Source organism: Malaclemys terrapin, chromosome 2 (assembly GCF_027887155.1).
Source record: "Malaclemys terrapin pileata isolate rMalTer1 chromosome 2, rMalTer1.hap1, whole genome shotgun sequence".
Classification (NCBI taxonomy): Eukaryota; Metazoa; Chordata; order Testudines; family Emydidae; genus Malaclemys; species Malaclemys terrapin.
Genome location: NC_071506.1, coordinates 7,772,509 through 7,791,892, shown reverse-complemented (window position 1 = coordinate 7,791,892; position 19,384 = coordinate 7,772,509). Strand labels below are relative to the sequence as shown.

At 46.1% G+C, this 19,384-nt stretch overlaps 1 protein-coding gene across 5 annotated transcripts in view; it reads right to left on the bottom strand.

Annotated features, from left to right (window-relative positions):
* Positions 1–636: 636 nt before the first annotated feature.
* LOC128831951 (t-SNARE domain-containing protein 1-like) overlaps positions 637–19,384 on the bottom strand; it is a 699,719-nt gene continuing 680,971 nt past the window's right edge. For all 5 annotated transcript variants that reach the window (XM_054018910.1, XM_054018909.1, XM_054018914.1 and 2 more), the window contains one exon: positions 637–2,873. Coding sequence is in view for 1 of the 5 variants with exons in the window: in XM_054018914.1 (XP_053874889.1) it covers positions 2,837–2,873 (37 nt within the window). In the remaining 4 variants the exon portion in view is untranslated. The remainder of the gene's footprint in view (positions 2,874–19,384) is intronic.

Sequence of the window (19,384 nt, the reverse complement as noted above, 5' to 3'; positions counted from 1 at the left end):
CAAATATTCCTGAGCACAGACCTGGGAAGGTCATATCTGGGGATCAGAGAGGCGTTTGGCCTCTACAGTCAGTTAATCATTGGCTTATCTTGCTGAAACTACTGACAAATATGCCACTGCGTGCTGCTTTTGTGATGTGATGACTTGTTCTTAAGACACTGGACAAAGACTCCCAGTCTATAGAAGTTTGACTCATTAGTGAGTAGTATGGTCCTCAGCTCATTAATTTTTTGTTCTGTGTTTCTTTAATTGTTTGAGTCATGTTCTCTTTACTTTTCTTCCACATTTGCCAGGGTTCAGAGACTCCTCAGTAACACCCATAAAAGGAGCATTTAGAATTCTCTCTCGTCTCATACAGTTCTCATTATTCACATCCAGCTGCTCCCCGTGCTCCTGATTGGGCATTTTGCCCAACCAGAACTGCCAGCTCTTGGGGGTTTGGGCTCAGAAGTCTGCATTGTGTGATATGTTAAGTAAGAGGAGACAGTGCCAATGTGTGTATTCAGAGTATTTATATTAATGAATATGGGCATTGGCAGAGTAAACAGCAGTTTAATGGTATTGCTGGATTAATCTGTCATGGAAATGGGAGGATGAATGTGCCTTCATAGTGTGCAAATCAATGAAAAACATAAATTCAAAGTTAATACATTTGTTTATAGCAATTTCACAGAATCATTATTTCTAAGATATGTTTTCCCATCGTCAATAGATGATATGTTACTAACATAGCTCCAACTGAGGATTAGTAGATGGCTAAAGGATTTCCAACACAGTCTTTCATCTCTGGGTCACTGGCTAAAAGGCCCTCAGGCTCTAGTGACCAAAAATGATTCCCATCTAGCAGCTGTTTGATGGTCTCAGTCCATAACAGGTGTCATGCTGATCACAACAAGCCACTACCGCCACTGATGTGACAGGGCAAACTTGCTTGTAGTCTGAGCTCGGGGCCTGAACTGCGAATGGATACTGAACTACACACCCACACCAGAGGTGATACCTCCAGGACCAGATAGAAAGACAGAATAGTCGCAGAAAATTTTGTGTCTTTTGCCCGCACTAAATTCACTTGAAAATATGTAAATTTCCATTCATCAAATGCTTTCTTGGTAACTTCTGCATGTTACCTATGTATATAACTAATAATTTAGCTGCTAGTTTGGGAGATATACTATTGGATGACCATAGAGGTCTTTTGCCAAACCCAATTTCTCTGATTCTATTAGTCTTTAGGTTTTGACCCTTAGCGGTGCTAAGCACCTGCAAATCCCATTGATTTCAATTGAGTTTACTTTTACTCAGCACCTCTCAGGATCAAGCCAAGTCAATGGCAAAGCTACCACTGAGTCAATGGTCCATGATCAAGCCATTCTGAACAACCTGATTTTCAGCCGGTGTGAAGTGGCATAGCTCTATAGACGTCAACGCAGCAGCTTAGGAACTGGTTCACTGTAGGTTTTTTAACATCTGTAGTGCTCAGAGAGATGTCATGTATTGAGGTGGTCAACATCTTTCACACAAAAAGGTTTTCGTTTGTGTTTGTTTCTTGGCAAAAAATTGCCTCTTTTTACAAATGCAATTTTTCGTGAAAAATTGTTGCTATTTCTGTTTCTCATAAAATTGTCCACATCTTTTACTGAAATTTTAATCAAAGGAATTATCAAGCTTTTTCATTTACTGAAAACTGCATTTTCTTAATGGAAACTGGGTTTTCGGGAAATGAAACATGTAAACATTTATTTCAATTACATTTTCAATACAATTTGCAATGACATGAGATTGTTTTCCAGTTTGTTTGTTTTTAAATCAGCTCTAGTTATAGACTTCCTGCTAGTGAGGTACAGTAGGGCTTAATCATAGAATCAGAGAAGATTAGGATAAGAAGGGACCTCAGGAGGTCATCTAGTCCAACCCCCTGCTCAAAGCAGGACCAATGCCCAACTAAATCATCCCAGCCAAGGCATTGTCAAGCCTGACCTTAAAAACCTCTAAGGATGGAGATTCCATCACCTCCCTAGGTAACCCATTCCATTGCTTCACCACCCTCCTGGTGAAATAACTGATCTTATTTCCTGATCTTCCATTGCTGTGTCCCCAAAATAAACAGGGCCTTTAAGAGGTGTTGTTTTGTGTATGTAGAGCTGTGAGTCTAAGGGTATGTTTACATTATGCTACAGTGCAGATTACGTGGGTGTGAGCTGCATAGTGCACCAAAGTGTTCTGCTCTAACTGCCCCATGTGGACACAGCTGGCACCAACTAAATGGTACCTTAACATAGTTCTCTTCCCAACAGATAAACTCTAAATCAACTAAACATCCAACTGATCTGTCTGCTAATGATATGCGTAATCCTAAAATGTCTTCATGTTTTGCCCGGAAGAGCAATTTCTAAAGCAGCAGTTTACTGTACGTGAATTTCCTCTGCCTGTACAAGATTATTTTTAAACCCTGTAAAAAAAGAAACCAACAAAACACATTGACTTTTATGGCTTTAAATGAACAAAATTAGCGATCAGAAACATGTTGAAAGAAAAAAGCTATAAAGCTGAACTATCAGTTAAACATATTCAAGCACTCTAAACACCAAGCTTCAGCAGCAATGAAATAACATTCCCAAGATACACAGGACAAGTAAAATCCATAACACAAGATCAAATACAGTGTGTGTCTTCAGTGAAGGAGATAAAGGGAAAAAAAAACATTCATGATCACTAATAAATGTTACAAAACGTAGCTTTTCTTTCATACAATTACAGTCTTTATTGGTTACAGCAGTTTTAATATCACATATCCAGTAAAGCAGAAATTGATATATGGCCTGAATGTGAAGTATCTTCAGAGTCCGTTCCACTTCATGGTGTGATCAGGTGCTCTGCAAAGATAAGGATAACTGATAAGTATTCATGGGTTTCTCTGAGGTGCTGATATAAAGTGCCCGCCCACGGAAGGATGGCTAGTCGAGACATTCCCAAATAAAGACATAATCAGTAGGACACATAATCCCATCAAAGTGTGCCTGGTTGGATCCAGTCTAGGCATATAGGAGAGTGCAGAGACTCTCTCGTGGAGGAGGCAGAAGTGGGGGTGGAGATGACGAGGGATTGGCCAACCTTGGGGAGAAAGCTTAGGCAGAGGTTTGTGTTCTGGTGCTGTTATTTGTATTATCAGTGGAGCCAAGCACCAGGAAGGCAGCAAGGCTGGCCTTAACAAAAAATAATGGAGTGGTGCACTAGACATTAATGAGTAGGATGCAGAGTTCAAACTCTAGGTTAGCTCATAAGTGAGACCATATCTAGCAATCTTGGCCGTGTTGCCATTTGGCCACATAATAAAACCAGGCTGTACTGTAAGTGATCACTTTCACACAACATTTGTAACTAACATCAATATAAATAAAATGTCCTGGCTCTATTATGCACCTTCATGATGAGGTGGATACTCTGGTCCAGTCTGGGGCCAAAGAGCAAGGGGAAAGGTGGTTTAGTATTAATTATCTTGTAATCCAACAATTTATTGGTGCCTATACGTGAAATCCTTCAGAAGACGTACTAAAAACAACAGCTTACTTTACTGTAAACCAACAAGATACCAAAATAGATGAGAATGATCAAACCCTGAAAACCCACAAAATACAAACCCACGTGAGTTATTTTAGTAGCAATTATTTGTATGAGAATAGTACCTAGGTGCCCCAATTGAGATCAGTGTCCCAGGGTGGAACGTGCCACATGAGCACAGAATAAGACGCATGATTTGCCATGAACACATGTAAACAGCATAAACTGCTAAAAAGGAAACACTAAAATCTTCATCTTCAGTAAATGAATTGTACTTATATTGTCACAAAAACACTGGACTGTGTTTCATGTGAGAGCTGAGAGGCTATGGGGAGAGGCCAGAGTAGGAATCATATAAACCTGCCTAGCTCTCTGAAAACATCCCCTTCTCTTCTCTCTCCCTATACTCTGCCGGGAATGCCGTACTTGGCTCCAATAGAAGAGTGAAAGGACAGAACAAGCCCCGAGAAGGAGATGGATGTTTCTGTAAGTGCCATGTACCAATATGGTAACTGGCAACATAAAGAGTGAAAATGGGTGTCCAAAAATGGATGCACAGCTGATCATGTTCCTCAACATTGTTCTTCTCACTGCAAGAAGTTGCTGGAGTTAATCTGGCCCAATCAAGCCATTCCTGTAGTAATGCCTTTTTAAGACAAGCTGCCTGTATTCAGAACATTTTCTGTGTGTGTGAGAGAGAGATCTCAGCCTAATGAATTCCCATGGATCGTGGATTGGCTTTTCCCTCTGAGGAGTTGGAATCCAAGCTTTCTGTTTGCACTGGGATGAGGGGCACCATATGTTTGACATGTAAACAAGCTCCAGTACCAACAGGAGCTGTAATTTTTGGCAGGGTGTGCAACTAGTGGGGATTATGTATCTCGATTTGTGGGCAGAAAAATATCTACATTACAAAACCTATTTAAATCTGGACTAGCTGATCTCTGGGCTGGGACACCAACCTGGCTTGTGTCTATATCCGGAGATGGATCCTTTGATGCTGTGGCCACAATCCAACTGAGAGAGAGTTTGGGCCATGTGGCCAGCATGGTGTAATCTTCATTTGGGGTTTAATTTAGGGCAACGTGAGTCCCTTTTAAGGACCAGCGGAAAGGATTTTTATCCTTCCAAATCCTAAAGTTTTGACTGAGTGCCTACTAGGGTGACCAGACAGCAAGCGTGAAAAATCGGGATGGGAGTAGGGGGTAATAGGAGCCTATATAAGAAAAAGACCCAAAAACCAGGACTGTCCCTATAAAATCGGGACATCTGGTCACCCTAGTGCCTACAATGATTGTGATTTATTCGTAGTGTGGTAACACGTAGGAGCCCAGGCCTGGACCAGGACTCCACTGTGCTGCACAAACAGATAACAAAAAGGCAGTCCTTGCCCAAAAAAGCTTACCTAATAATGACAGGAGAGGGCCTCCACTGGGGTCAATGGGCATTGCTACCCTGAAGCCATTAGCACTATGCCAAATTAGGACATCTGAACTTTAACATGTTAAGAAATAAAAATTGCCAGGAAGGCTAATCTAACATCAGGGCAATAATATTTAACAACCTAGGAGCCCAAGATCTTGGTGACACAGTCTTCTCCCACTCCCTCTATCTGACATTCTTCATTCAATCTTATTCGTTTGCTCTCCGTCCTTTGAGTGGGACTACTCGCACGAGTAATGGCTTGCAGAACGGGGCCCAGGGCATTTTCTGGGGACGGATCCAAAGTCTGCGGAAGTCAAAGGGAGTCTTTCCATTCACTTGTATGTTTGGATCAGTCTCGCTTTCTCTCATCCACTGCGGCGTCTAGTCTATTTGTCATTTTCCTACTCAGGGAGTTCAGTGACCAGCAGCCTGTTTATAATTAGTTTTTTCCTTCCTGCTGCTCCAACCCCCCTATATTATAAGGGGCATTCCTCCCTCACCCATTAGTGTTAATAATGGAGAGCAGTTGGTCTGAATGGCTAGGCTGTAGTTCACTAAGGTTAACTGCTGTCGGGGAAATGAGCCTTAATGTCCTTGTACGTTTTCAAAAGTCAAATGAGTGCAGTGTCATCTGGATAAGTAGCTGCGTGTGCTTGTGCTCGGCGTGGAGGGGGGAAGATATAGAGACTACAGCGGGCTAAAAAGAATGCCGGAGGGGGGAAGTTTTGTTTGTCTTGGACATTTGCTTCCTGTGACTAGTACAGCATCCGTTCATAGTTCAATGTGTAGAACTCCGGCTAAAAGCACGAACAGGAGCCAAGCCCCAGCATTTACCTCAGTAGGGGGCAGGCACAGGCACTTCTCTGAAATCAAACCAAACTGCAGGCTAGCGCCACAGCTTTGCCCCAGGTGCATGTTAGAGCAGCCACAGGGCTGCTCTAATGTATGTGGGCTGGAGCAGCCCCCCGTGGACCATTCCATCTGGCCAAGATCGCCAGAGCACATCACGCTCTTCCTCACCACATGCTGAAACTCTGCTGGGGGAAGCAAGTGACTTCAATCCACACTTGAGAGAATTCTCAATTGCCTCACAATGGCAGCCTTAGGTCCACTTTGCAACATTCCTTGCCTCCCTATCTCCTCCCCGTGCACTGCAGCAATTTAGCAGTCCCCTCATTTCCTCACCTAGTGCTATCCGCTCCTGCTCCTTGTGCTGCAGCTTCACAGAAGTTCTGCTTCTCCACTCTGTCTTGTGCTCTGCTCAGATCTGCGCTACGTCACTAAAGGCGCTTGCTTACTTTCCTACCTCCTGCTCTGCTTCCCTGCCCTGCCAGAGCTCCTTCACATTTTTCCGTCCCATGCTGCATACTCAGTGTGCCATATCTATCATATAATAATATCAGTAAGTGTTATTATAAAGCACCCCTCCCTGCCTGAGCTGTGGGACACGGGGATGTTCTGTTAATACAATTATACAGGCCCATTTTCTGTTCCCTGTTTACAGAGACTGTCTTCTCATGGCACAGGATATCCGACCTCGCCTCATTGATATGTTCTGCTAATTTGGGGATCACTCTTGATCCTGCAAAAACAACAAGGAGTCTGGTGGCACCTTAAAGACTAACAGATCCATTTGGGCATAAGCTTTTGTGGGTAAAAACCTCACTTCTTCAGATGCCACTTTTGATCCTGGCCATTTTGCAGATGGGCACCAAGAGATTAGGAGACTATGCCTATAGGCAGACAGTAAGCAAGTAACGGAGCTGGGCAGAGAAGCTGGGATGTCCAGTTACCTGCTTGAACCATTAGCCCATTGGTCTTTGCTAGTGCTGTGGATTTTGCGTGGAAGGCGCTCAGATACTTTGAGGAGGGATAGCAGTATAAACCCCAAAGATAAGCTAAAACCAATACTCTCTCTCTCATAGAATCATAGAATATCAGGGTTGGAAGGGACCTCAGGAGGTCATCTAGTCCAACCCCCTGCTCAAAGCAGTACCAACACCAACTAAATCATCCCAGCCAGGGCTTTGTCAAGCCAGGCCTTAAAAACCTCTAAGGAAGGAGATTCCACCACCTCCCTAGATAACCCATTCCAGTGCTTCACCACCCTCCTAGTGAAATAGTGTTTCCTAATATCCAACCTAGACCTCCCCCACTGCAACTTGAGACCATTGCTCCGTGTTCTGTTATATGCCACCACTGAGAACAGCCGAGCTCCATCCCTCTTTGGAAGCCCCTTCAGGTAGTTGAAGGCTGCTATCAAATCCTGCCTCACTCTTCTCTTCTGCCGACTCTCGGGAGGCTTTTCGCTGTTGCCCATCACCAAAGTAACTGAGCACCTCCAGGTAAACTAAAATGGCAACAGCAAAGTGGACATCATGTGGCCTTTGACTCTTTTCCTTTTGGGGAAAGCTTTGCTTGGGGTAAGCGCTCTGGGGTGCGGGCACCTGCTCTTTGTCTGAACCAGTGCTGCAAACAGGGATTCAGCTAGTGCCTCAATCAACGTTTATGGCCTGCTCACTGCAGTATCTGAGCACCTCCCAAGTGTGAACAATGGATGTTTCCCCCCATTTGACAGAGAGGGAAGTAAGGCCCAGAGAGATTAAGTGACTTTGCCCAAGGTCTAACAGAGAGTGAGTCTGATGCAAAGCTGGGGACAACGGTCTCCTGAGTTGTAGTCTACTGCTTTAACCACCAGGCCAGCCTTTCTCCAGATCGTCCCAGCACTTCGGTAGCTGAGTAACTTTACTCATATCAGTAGTTCCATTGAGCTTAGTGCACGGGACTTCTCATATGATGAAAGTTACTCACAACCCTCACAGTGGGAAAGGTTAGGGCCTTAGGTACCTTACTTTAAGGCCCCATGTTTGAAAACTGGGGCATGTATGTTTTATTTATCGTACTAAGTTACCCAGAGCCTGTTGGACATGGGATATGACATAAATACATAATTGTTATTACTGCACTATTATTTGCTTTGTGGCAGTCTGCCTGGGTTACATTAAAGAAGAAGAAGAAATAAAAAACATAACATGGCAGCCAAGGAAAACAACAATATATTCCAGCTCTTTGAAGCGAAATCTAATCAGACAGCAGATTAATCTGAGAACTGCACCATGGACGCAGGGAATCTGGTGGAGCTGCGTTTTTATTTAGGCCTTGTTCAGAGGTAATCTACAGGGCTGAGGGGATGCTTTCAGTAAAGTCTGCTTTTCCAGCAACACATATTGCTCCCTTCTAAATAATTCCTTTCCTCTAATTTGCCACAAAAGCTGTGCAGATAAATAAACTATATTCCCCTTTGCTACCAATAACTTCTTTTTTGTTATATGAACCCGCTTACCCTTGTCCCTAGTGGATATTTGTCCATGGCACAAAAGCCACTGTCAGATTTGGCACTGCTGGCTAGCTCTGCTTAGGAGCAGTGATGTACTGCCTGTAATTTAACAAGAGTTCCTTAACAGTTGTACATCCTGGGCTAGATTCACACGGGGGACTTGGGCATTGCCATCCCTACCTTTTAGCTGCCCTGCCACCCTGTGGCATTCACAGCCCTGAGTTAGTCGCTCAGGCTCGCCATGCATTGTATGGGGAGATTTAGGTGCCTAAGACTGGGATTCACAGAAGCCAGCATGCTAAGTGGGGAGCTGCCTAAGCCAGCCAATAGGAAATGCCAAGGAGAGGGATGTGGGTTAAGCTCCATCCATCAAAAGGAGCTAGGACCTAACTCTGAGCTGGAGGGAGGCAACGTCCTCTACTTGGGACTCACAACCTTGGAAACTCTCCTGGAGACAGATGCCTGAGTGACATCAGTACATTCTCAAGGAGAAATAAGGAGGTGGTGCCTTGCTTATACCTAGTACCCCACTGGTTAGAGTACTTATGCAGGTTGAGGGAGATCCTAGTTCAAATCTCCACTCTGCCAGGTTCACAGCAGATGCCCAGGTCTTCTCCCATAAAGGGGAATTCTGCAACCACTGGACCATAGAGTCATTCTCCTTCGCTGGCCCCAGGAATATTTATGCATTTCATACAAAGTGGAGAGACACCTGCCCCAGACTACCTTCCCAGTGGTTCATGCAGTGAGTTGGGAGACCTGGGCACAAACTCTAGTCCACATCAGACAGCAATGGCATTGGAACCTGGCTCTCCCACAGATGGGGAGAGTGCTCTAACCACTGGGCCATCGGGTATGGGGGCAGAGGGAGGAGAGGTCATCTCAGCCTAGGAGTAGGTGTACTAAGAGCACACCTACCAGATCAGACCCTGAAAACAAGATAGGTGTGGGAGCACTTAGCTTGTGAAGGCTACCCGGATTCTAGGTGCTGAGTAGCTCGCTAGGACTCAAGCAGCAGTATGCATGCCCTTGGCACAAACGTAGGCATCCAGGTGACGTTACTGAGGGAAATGTTGGTGCCCACAAATGTTAAGGGCCTACAGGGCTAGGCAGCAGCTGAGTGATGAGATTATGAATGCAAGTGGCACCTAAATGCTGGATTTAGGTGCCTGGAGGGGCAGTTAAGAACCTGTTTACATGGCGAGTTAGTGCGCAGCAAGCCGAGGTGTGAATCTACAACGCGCTAACTCAATGTGTGGACCCTGCTACGACGCGCTAATGTTCTGTAAGGCAGTTTGGCGTAGTACTTTTTCAAACTTTAATGGGACCAAGATTTGGACCACTGAGCCTATTGATGATATAGCACAGATTTCAGCTGAATAAACGGATGTGAGTTTTGGGGTGTGTATGAAGACCTCATTGGGGTTCCCCCCTTTTGGAGACATGGCCATATCTGCTATTTAGTGCAGTCGAGTCCATTATTATTGCAAAGGAAAAAAACTCCTTTGCTCTTCAGATGTATTTTAACGAGCCTCCGGAAGAAGTTGTCTCTGGCAAGAACCCAGCGAAGGTGTAATTCCATTAGAAGCAGGCATTCCACACTTCCCTTCATTTTCATGCTAGAGTTTTAGCAAAGGGCCCTTGAGAACACACTCCGACCCACCACAGTTTAAGAGTGACCAAGGATTGGCATGGCAGGGGATATTCCACATCAGACTGCAGTGCATTGGCAGGGCATATTCCAGTGGGAAATCCCCAACTGGATTAGCAATGGGGTGTTGCAGAGAAGGACTACAGTGCTTTGGTAGAGGACAACAGCGAGTTCCATTGGTCAGAACAGAGGTACACTGGAAGAGCTGTAGTGAAAATGCAGGGCTGGAATAATAGGCTATACTATCGATCAGAACCGAATGGTGCTGGTTCCACTTTGGGGACGGTGAGTGGCAGGACTGTAACAGAGCTGGGAGTTCTGGGGATCAGGATAAAAGGGGATCGGCTGAAATCCGAAGTTTTGAGAATACTAAACCTGGTGCTGACCTGACTTCCTATTTCCTGACTTTCAAAAGCACCATGTTTATCCCTCAAAATGTCCCCTCTGTTGCGAAATGTCCCTCCTACACTCTGAACTGGTCACAACAAGATCAGGCCTTCAAATGCAGGCACTCAGCTGCTGCTGGCTGAGAACACACCAAATCCATCCCCACTCACCAACAAACAGAAGCAGACTGGTCGGAGGGGGGAAAAGAAAAGAAAAGAGCTCCCTCAACCCCTTTTCTGGTTAGAGTACGAGACTGGATCTCTCCCATCGTCATTTCGGGAAGGGAATGGCTTACATAACACAGCATCGTCACTACCAAGACCGGGAGCCCAGGGTTCTGGACACTGTATATGCAAGAGCGACCCCCTAACCCACTAAGTCTACAGTCACAATAGCCAACGCAGACAAAGACTGGGAGAAAGACAGTGCGATCCCCTGCATTTTACAGCTGGGGAACTGAGGCACAGACGTGTTAAGGGACTTGCCCAGGATCACAAATGGAGTCTGTAGCAGAGTTGGATTGAAACCTACATCTCATGAGCCCCTCCTCCAATGCCTCAACCACAAGACCAGCCTTGCTCATCTCTGTCTGTCATTAGCAAAATCAAACAGAACATTTCTTGTGTGAGAGATTCCACCATATATAGATAGGAGCAGCCCAGAGCCTTATCTAAGAACATAAGAATGGCCATACTGGGTCAGACCAAAGGTCCATCTAGCCCAGTATCCTGTCTTCCAACAGTGGCCAATGCCAGGTGCTTCAGAGGGAATGAACAGAACAGGCAATCAAGTTATCCATCCTCTGTCGCCCACTCCCAGCTTCTGGCAAACAGAGGAAGTATTTGGTTGAGTTGGGGTGGGGAGGTGCAGGGCTGGTGCAAGGATATTTTGCGCCCTAGGCGAAACTTCCACCTTGCGCCTCCCCTCCCCTTCCTCTCCCCCCGAGCATCGCTTATTATAAACTTTCAAAAATGAATACTGCATAATGTGGCATTGTTCATTAGAATTAATACAGAGAGGGAGGATTTGGCCCATGAAACAATAACTGTATTAAGATGCGGCCTGTGAAAAAGTTTGAGAAACCGTGACTTAAATTTCGTTGGTGACATGATATAATATTCAGTATTGCCAACCTCAATTCAGAACTCATGAGTTGGGCCCCCACAAAATCCCTTGATATCTGACCTATCAGTCCTCATCCTCAAAGGAAACCTGCAAAACACTTTTCAAAAGCTGAGCCTGGGAGCTTGAATTCAAAACGTTGCTAGACATTAAAAATCATGATCTTCATAAAGATACTGGCTTTATGGTTAATTACAACAACTTGCAACCCACTAATCTCCCCTTTTGTCCTGGGATTACAAGGGAGTTAATGGGCTACTTCACCTTGAATGGTCCCCTTGAATATGTGCTAACTACTGGTGCTAAACTATCTGTTAGATCTAGTGTTTAGCTGTGACACTGTTAGTACCTTTTCAGACCTGAAGAAGAACTCTGTATAGCTCGAAAACTTGCCCCTCTCACTAACAGAAGTTGGTCCAATAAAAGATCTCACCTCATCCACTTTGTCTCTTTTAAATAATGTGACAGCACGAGGGATTGTATAAAAATCATGTGTCGCTGTAGCTAAACCCCATCACCCTGGTCCTTTTCAAGTGTTCATAGTATTAAGTTCAATAACAGATTTGCAGACCTTTGATATCTCTACTTAAAAATCACCTGACAACTTTCCAACAACTGATAAAAAGTGCTTTTTTGAAATGTTCTTTATAAAATAGGCCCCTCCCATATGATTTCATATTGTAAAGTTTGTCTTTAAGTTTAAACTAATATTTACTGAAACTTCTGTTTCTATTTGACATTGACTCCGCTTATGCATAATATGTGTTTCTTACTTTACTGATCACTTCCTTATCTGGGAAATGTGAAACCAACTGTCTTGGCATGATTTTCCTAGTTTTGTGGCTGTGTTTTATAATCAGTTGAATTACTTTTTAAAATGTTAGCTACATTAATTTATTTGTATGCTGTGGCTTTCTGAACAGTTTAAAGAGCAGGATACATCATTGCAACTGGAATTGTTTTCTTGATTTAAACACTGCAAATAAAAAAAGTTGGGGCATATTTTTGAAAGTTAGGTTAATGCAAATATCAAGTATTTAATCATGTAACTTTTTATATAAGTTGTTTTCTCATAGAAATCCCAGATTCATCCATACAGGGAAATACAACTAGAAAGTCCAGGGGTTTTTTTGAGCTGTGGAGGCTTGGCCCGTGCAGCATGTGGGGAAGGGGACCCCCGAGGGGCTGCAACTTACAACTCCCAGGTTCAGGTCGGCGCCGCAAAGGTTTCCTGCCAAGCCAGCCAGACGGTGATGGTCAGGAACATTTCCCGGGAACCCCACTCTGCCTGGTGGCCACGGTCCACAGCAGCATCCCTCCTAGTCCTGCGCCGCTTCCCACTGCCGCTCCCAGGGCAGGAGTCAACACCGGGCTCTGGTGATCTCCGGGGGACAGAGGCGGCGGGCGGCATCCGAGCGCGCAGCCGCCTCCTCCCTGGGCTCCAACTTTCCTGGTTCCCTGAACCGCGGGGCCCGAAGCAACTTCCTGCCCCTCCAGCTCTGGTTGCTGCTGCGCCGGGGAAGCGCCTTCCTAGCCCGGGGAGCATGGTCTGGAAAGCGGTGGGAGTCGGGAAAGTTGGAGCCCGGGGAGGAGGCAGCTGCGCGCTCGGATGCCACCCACCACCTCTGTCCCCTGCAGATCGTCGGAGCCCTCCAGCAGGGGCAGTGGCGGCGGCGGCGGCAGCTCACACACTGGGGAGCCGCAGAACCCGAGCGCGGCGATGGGTGAGTCGGGGGGGGGGGGTGCACAGGGGCTGCCGCCCGCATGCATCTGCTGCAGCCTGCAAGAGCGGGGGGGGGGGAGGGGTGCATAGGGCGCAGCTGCTCCCTGCTAGTGGCGCCGCCGCCTTTGCAGGGCTGCTGCCCACCCTGCGCCGCGCCGGCTCCTCCACGGCTGGAGCTCGCCACTTTTTGGCGTCCCCAACCACTTGGCACCCTAGGCGACCGCCTAGTTTGCCTAGTGGTTGCACCGGCCCTGGGGAGGTGAACCAAAGACTGCTACCCCTACACCCTCCTGAAACCAAGTGTAGGGAGACATACATATGCAGGTGTGTGGGGCATGTTGCAGCAGGAAGCCACCAAAGCTACAAGTTCCATGGGCCATTATAAGCAACTTAGATTCAAGTGGCAATGTGCAGCCCAGCTTCCTGACAATTAAACTGTGTGCTTTGCTCTGACTAAACAGTAAGTAACATTTCCGATCCCAGGGGTATATTTTCATTGCCAAAAAATCTTTTGCTTCTGGGTAAGTTGACCCCATCCCTTCTCTCCTCCACAGTCCCTCCCCCTAGCAGAGCAATGCAGTAGTAGAGGGTGATTGCAGTTTTCTTTTGGTCACTTAGCTACCCAAAACCACATCTGGTTTCATAATAAGCCATGACACTGTCTCCTTGACAACTCTGTCTCATGTCACTTTTCTCTGCCTCCTAGCTCTAGAGCGGCACTGGGAATTTTTGTAAAAGGCTCCGTCCAACCCTGGATAATAATTGCTTTTCCGTCTCCAGTAAGTGTTTTCTGCGTGATTCAGACAGTTAGCATATGCCCTGAACACACTATTTTGCGTTTGTGTTAGAAGTGAAACTGAGGTTGTGAGAGGTCTTCCGGCTCTGTTAGCACCCGCCAACAGGACACCTCCTGAGCTACCAGCACTGGGAGCTAATGGACTATACCCTCAACTAGTGTGAATCACTATAGCTCCACTGACTTCACTGACCCTACAGATTTACACCACCCATGAATCTGGCCCCCAAAGCCCATAGCCCTTAGCTCCTAGAGCTTCACTCCCCCCAGCTCCTTGTCCTCACTCCCTCCTCTAGGGCATTACCATGCCACTTCTGGTCTGAGAGCCTGACCAGCCCAGTGCAGAGCTCGCCTGCTACTCCAGAGCCAGGCTCCATCAACTCCTCCCCTGCCAACACAGACAGTTATGCTTCTGGGCATCTTGCACCAGAAGAGGTCGGAAAGAGGAAAACCTGTGCAAGCTGGCAGAAAAACCACGCTGATCCAGACAAGCTCAGCCAGGAGGGATCCCTTTCAAACCTAAGCCACCGGGATGAAGGAGGCAAAGGAATTCTGCTTCTCTGCTACAACAGCAGTGACGTCACACCCAGCAGAAACTTTCCAGTTCACAAATAGCTGCACAAGCCTAGACAGCTTCCCTTCAACCCCAGAATCCAGTCTGATCATCTTAGTTCACAAAGAAAATCACTTTCCTCTGGGATAGTCTTTTGGAACTCCAGTAACAACGTGAGCAAACGTCTCCAGTGCCATCTTCTTCAAAAGAGAGGAAGGGCAGGATTCCGGCAGAGATTACAAGTGGCAGAAGAACTCTGACTTCATCCCATTGCCTTGAAAAAACGGGTAGAAGCGCAATCAGCGCATGATCTAATCTAAGTGACATTAAACAGATGGCGTTGAATTGCCAAGAAAATCGCACGGCTCTCCCCATCAATGTGCTCTCTTTGCACGTTCAACTGCATTAATTCCGTGTAGCTACTCGTTTTTGTATTTACCTATTTATTTTTAACAGATGAGTTGGATTGCCATGGGGGAGTGAAGTTGTTAGCTTAATAGTCAGTAATCCTATCGCTGTTAAGCAAGAAAAATAAGGGGAGAGCATGGCACACATTTTTTCTGGAATCTGCTAAAGCTTCAGAAGAAGAGAAGGTTTCCTCCTGTTCTTGGCTGCCATGAAAGTGACTCCAGTGGTGACAAGGGCATCGGTGCCTTTGTTCCAGGGGCAGCTTTCAGGAGACAGCAGCTTGTGGAGATCAGCAGAGACTGTGTTCCCATAGAGACTTTTTAGTCATCCTTTTATTGCTAAAAGGCCATTTTAAAGATTCATCTGAAAAGACACAGACACCGCATTTGCAGGACCTGCTTTCCTCCCTGCCCTCACATCCAAGCTATGCTCTGAAGCATTCTTGTGCATCCATCGGGTTTTGTTTATTCTTTAACCCTTTCATACCCACACACAAGCCACCAGTAATGCAGGACTGTACAGGCCTCCACTTAGGAACTTTTTATCCTGTTCCCCAAATCAGCATGAGCTCAGAAAGTCCCAGTCAAGAGGTGTAAGTCTAGTCTTCCCTCTCCCATACTCGGAGCTAACAATACTCCCTTCTCTTTTATACTCTCAGAAGCTTTAGGAGTGAGTGGGCAGGGGTCATGGTTTCTTTAAGGCAATCATGCAAGATTCTCTCAGGTCCATTCAGCCACTGACCACTTTTCCTGGGGACAATATGTCTGGCAGACTCACATTTGGCAATCTCTTCTTACTGGAGGGAAGAGAGAGAGAATTATAGCTTTGTGCGGGAGACTCTCAGGAGAACATGATGATGAGAACCTGGCCAGAGAAGACAGCAGGGACTGGCCACTGCTTGGTACCTGACTTGAAACTTGATGAATCACCAGTTTGCTATAACATGACAAATCCTATGTTCCTATGGAAACATGTAGAACTACTTGCATTCAACCTTCTATTTAGGTGAACTATCAGTAGCACACGTTGCTTATTCAGATCAAAGTAGCTGTGGTGGCCGAGAGACAATTTCAGGGATGTGAATGCTGACACAGCAGGGAATGTAGCCCTAGTCTGACTGGTGTACAAATTATATTTAACACCCATTCCACATATCATTTCCTTTTCACTATATCTGGGAGCACACCTACCAATAGCTACAGGGCAGTACTAGATCTTTGCCTCAGCACTTGCGTTTAGCTACAAGCAAAATGTATCCTGTGAGGTGAAAAAAGGAAAGACTTGTTCACAGTGAAGCTGGAACAGACATATTCAATCTTAAGAGAAAAGGAGCAAATGGAATGGACCGGATTAATTTTTAAATCAAGAAGAATGTTTTTCTAAAAAGATACACTCTAGTTCAAACAGAAATTGGTTTGGGGAAGTTCTATGACCCGTGTTAGGCAAGAGGTCAGACTAGATGATCTCAGTGGTTCCTTTTGGACTTAGAATATAGGAATCTGCTCTGCATCTTTCCCATCCCTAACAATTCGTTAACCCTTGAGTGTATATTCTGGACTGAATCCTACAAGTCCATTCATGGTGTGCAGCAGGGGCTGGTGTGCGCAGGTAAGGTGAAGCACTAGGCTTGATGCACTGCACTGAGTGGAAGTATGATTCTGGGTCCACTGACTGTTCATTGACTTGTAAGAGCATAAGGCGAATAGGCAGCAAGGTGAGGGCAGAGAATAGGCCTGTCTGAGAAGACCTGGGTTAAAGTGAGTTAAAGAAGCAGACGCAGACTCTCTCCTGCATGAGAACTGATTGTTAGGGTCAGACCTGATGTCACTTACAGCTGCTACTGGGCAGCTCTTAGTTGTGCCACTGTTGTAGAGTGCTTACTAATCATTATTACTTGTGGTGCCTAGAACCCGAGCCCCTTTGTGCTAGGTGCTGTACAAACACATAGTAGACAGTCCCTGTCCCGAAGAACTTACAATCTAAATAAACAAAAGATCATATTGCCTCTATATAAATCCATGGTACACCCACATCTTGAATACTGTGTGCAGATGTGGTCGCCCCATCTCAAAGAAGATACATTGAAATTGGAAAAGGTTCAGAAAAGGGCAACAAAAATGATTAGGGGTATGGCATTCCATATGAGGAGAGGCTAAAAAGACTGGGACTTTTCAGCTTGGAAAGGGGGATATGATAGAGGTCTATAAAATCATGACTGGGGAGGAGAAAGTAAATAAGGAAGTGTTATTTACTCCTTCTCATAACACATGAACTAGGGGTCACAAATAAAATTAATAGGCGGCAGATTTCAAACAAACAAAAGGAAGTATTTTTTCCGCACAATGCACAAACTGTGGAACTCCTTGCCAGAGTATGTTGTAAAGGCCAAGACTATAACAGGGTTCAAAAAAGAACTAGATAACTTCATGGAGGATAGGTCCACCAATGGCTATCAGCCAGGATGGGTAGAGATGATGTCCCTAGCCTCTATTTGCCAGAAGCTGGGAATGGGTGACAGGGGATGGTTCACTTGACGCTTACCTGTTTTTTTTCATTCTCTCTGGGGCAGCTGGCATTGGCCACTGTTGGAAGACAGGGTACTGGGCTAGATGGATGTTTGGTCTGACTCAGTATGGCCATTCTTATGAGCCAGAAGGGGAAAACATACAAGCAGAGTGAACAATATGATGGTGGCAAATGCCATATTAGTTGCATGATTTTGGGGGTGGGGGAGAGGGAGAGTTTAATTTGGAGGAGATTGGTTACATGGAAAGGTTTAGGGATGCAGGATGAAGGGGATAAGATGGGGCAGAAGAGGCCAAAATGAACAAGTGTGTAGTGAAGCTGAGGTGAGCAGGCTGTGAGGGAGGAAGTGGTTTGGAGCAAACAGCCAATCAGCACAGGGCAGAGGACGTCAGAGACCATTGCACAATTTTGATTGGATGTCCAGCGGTCCCTGCTTTTGCTGCTGCTGCCCCTAAGCACTGGAGTCTCTGACTAGCTCTTCTCCGCATTTCCCCCCAGGCCTCATGGTGGGGTGGGGGGCACACACCAGTTGTGGATAGGCATAACAGAGTGGAACTCCACCATGCCCTCTCCCTTGTGCCCTCTAACCGCCTTGGTCAGTTTCATCCCATTACTCCTAATTCTATCTTCTTAGGCCTGGTCTACACTACGACTTTAATTCGGATTTATCAGCTTTAATTCAAATTAACCCTGTAACCGTCCACACAACGACGCCATTTAATTCGATGTAAAGGGCCCTTTAAATCGATTTCTGTACTCCACCCCAACGAGCGGAGTAGCGCCAAAATCGATTTTAGCAATTCGAATTAGGGTTAGTGTGGCCGCAATTCGATGGTATTGGCCTCCGGGAGCTATCCCACAGTGCATCATTGTGACCGCTCTGGACAGCAATCCGAACTCGGATGCACTGGCCAGGTAGACAGGAAAAGCCCCGCGAACATTTGAACTTCATTTCCTGTTTGCCCAGCGTGGAGAGCACAGGTGACCACAGATACCTCATCAGCACAGGTAACCATGCAGGCTGATAATCGAAAAAGAGCACCAGCATGGACCGTGAGGGAGGTACTGGATCTGATCGCTGTATGGGGAGAGGATTCAGTGCTTGCAGAACTTCGTTCTAAAAGACGAAATGCAAAAACTTTTGAAAAAATTTCCAAGGGCATGATGGAGAGAGGCCACAATAGGGACTCTGAGCAGTGCCGCGTGAAGGTCAAGGAGCTCAGACAAGCCTATCAAAAAACAAAGGAGGCAAACGGTCGCACCGGGTCAGAGCCGCGGACATGCCGCTACTACGCCGAGCTGCATGCAATTCTAGGGGGGGCTGCCACCACTACCCCACCTTTGTTCGTGGATTCTGGGTCGGGGATAGTCTCGACGCCTGAGGATTCTGCCGATGGGGTAGAGGAGGAGGAGGAGGAGGATGAGCTTGCAGAGAGCACACAGCACTCCATTCTCCCCAACAGCCAGGATCTTTTTCTCACCCTGACTGAAGTACCCTCCCAAGCCTCCCAAGCCAGTACCCAAGACTCTGACCCCATGGAAGGGACCTCAGGTGAGTTTACCTTTTAAAATATAAAACTTGTTTTAAAAGCAAACGGTTTTTAATGATTACTTTGCCTGACTTTGCATTCGCGGTCAGTTCAGCTACTGGAAAAGTCTGTAGCTAGTGGAAAAGTCTGTTAACGTGTCTGGGGATGGAGCGGAAATCCTCCAGGGACATCTCCATGAAGCTCTCCTGGAGGTACTCCGAAAGCCTTGCCAGAAGGTTTCTGGGCAGTGCATCCTTATTCCCTCCTCCATGGTAGGACACTTGACCACGCCATGCTTGCAGCAAGTAATCTGGTATCATTGCCTGACAAAGCCTAGCAGCGTATGGTCCCGGTGTTTGCTGGCATTCA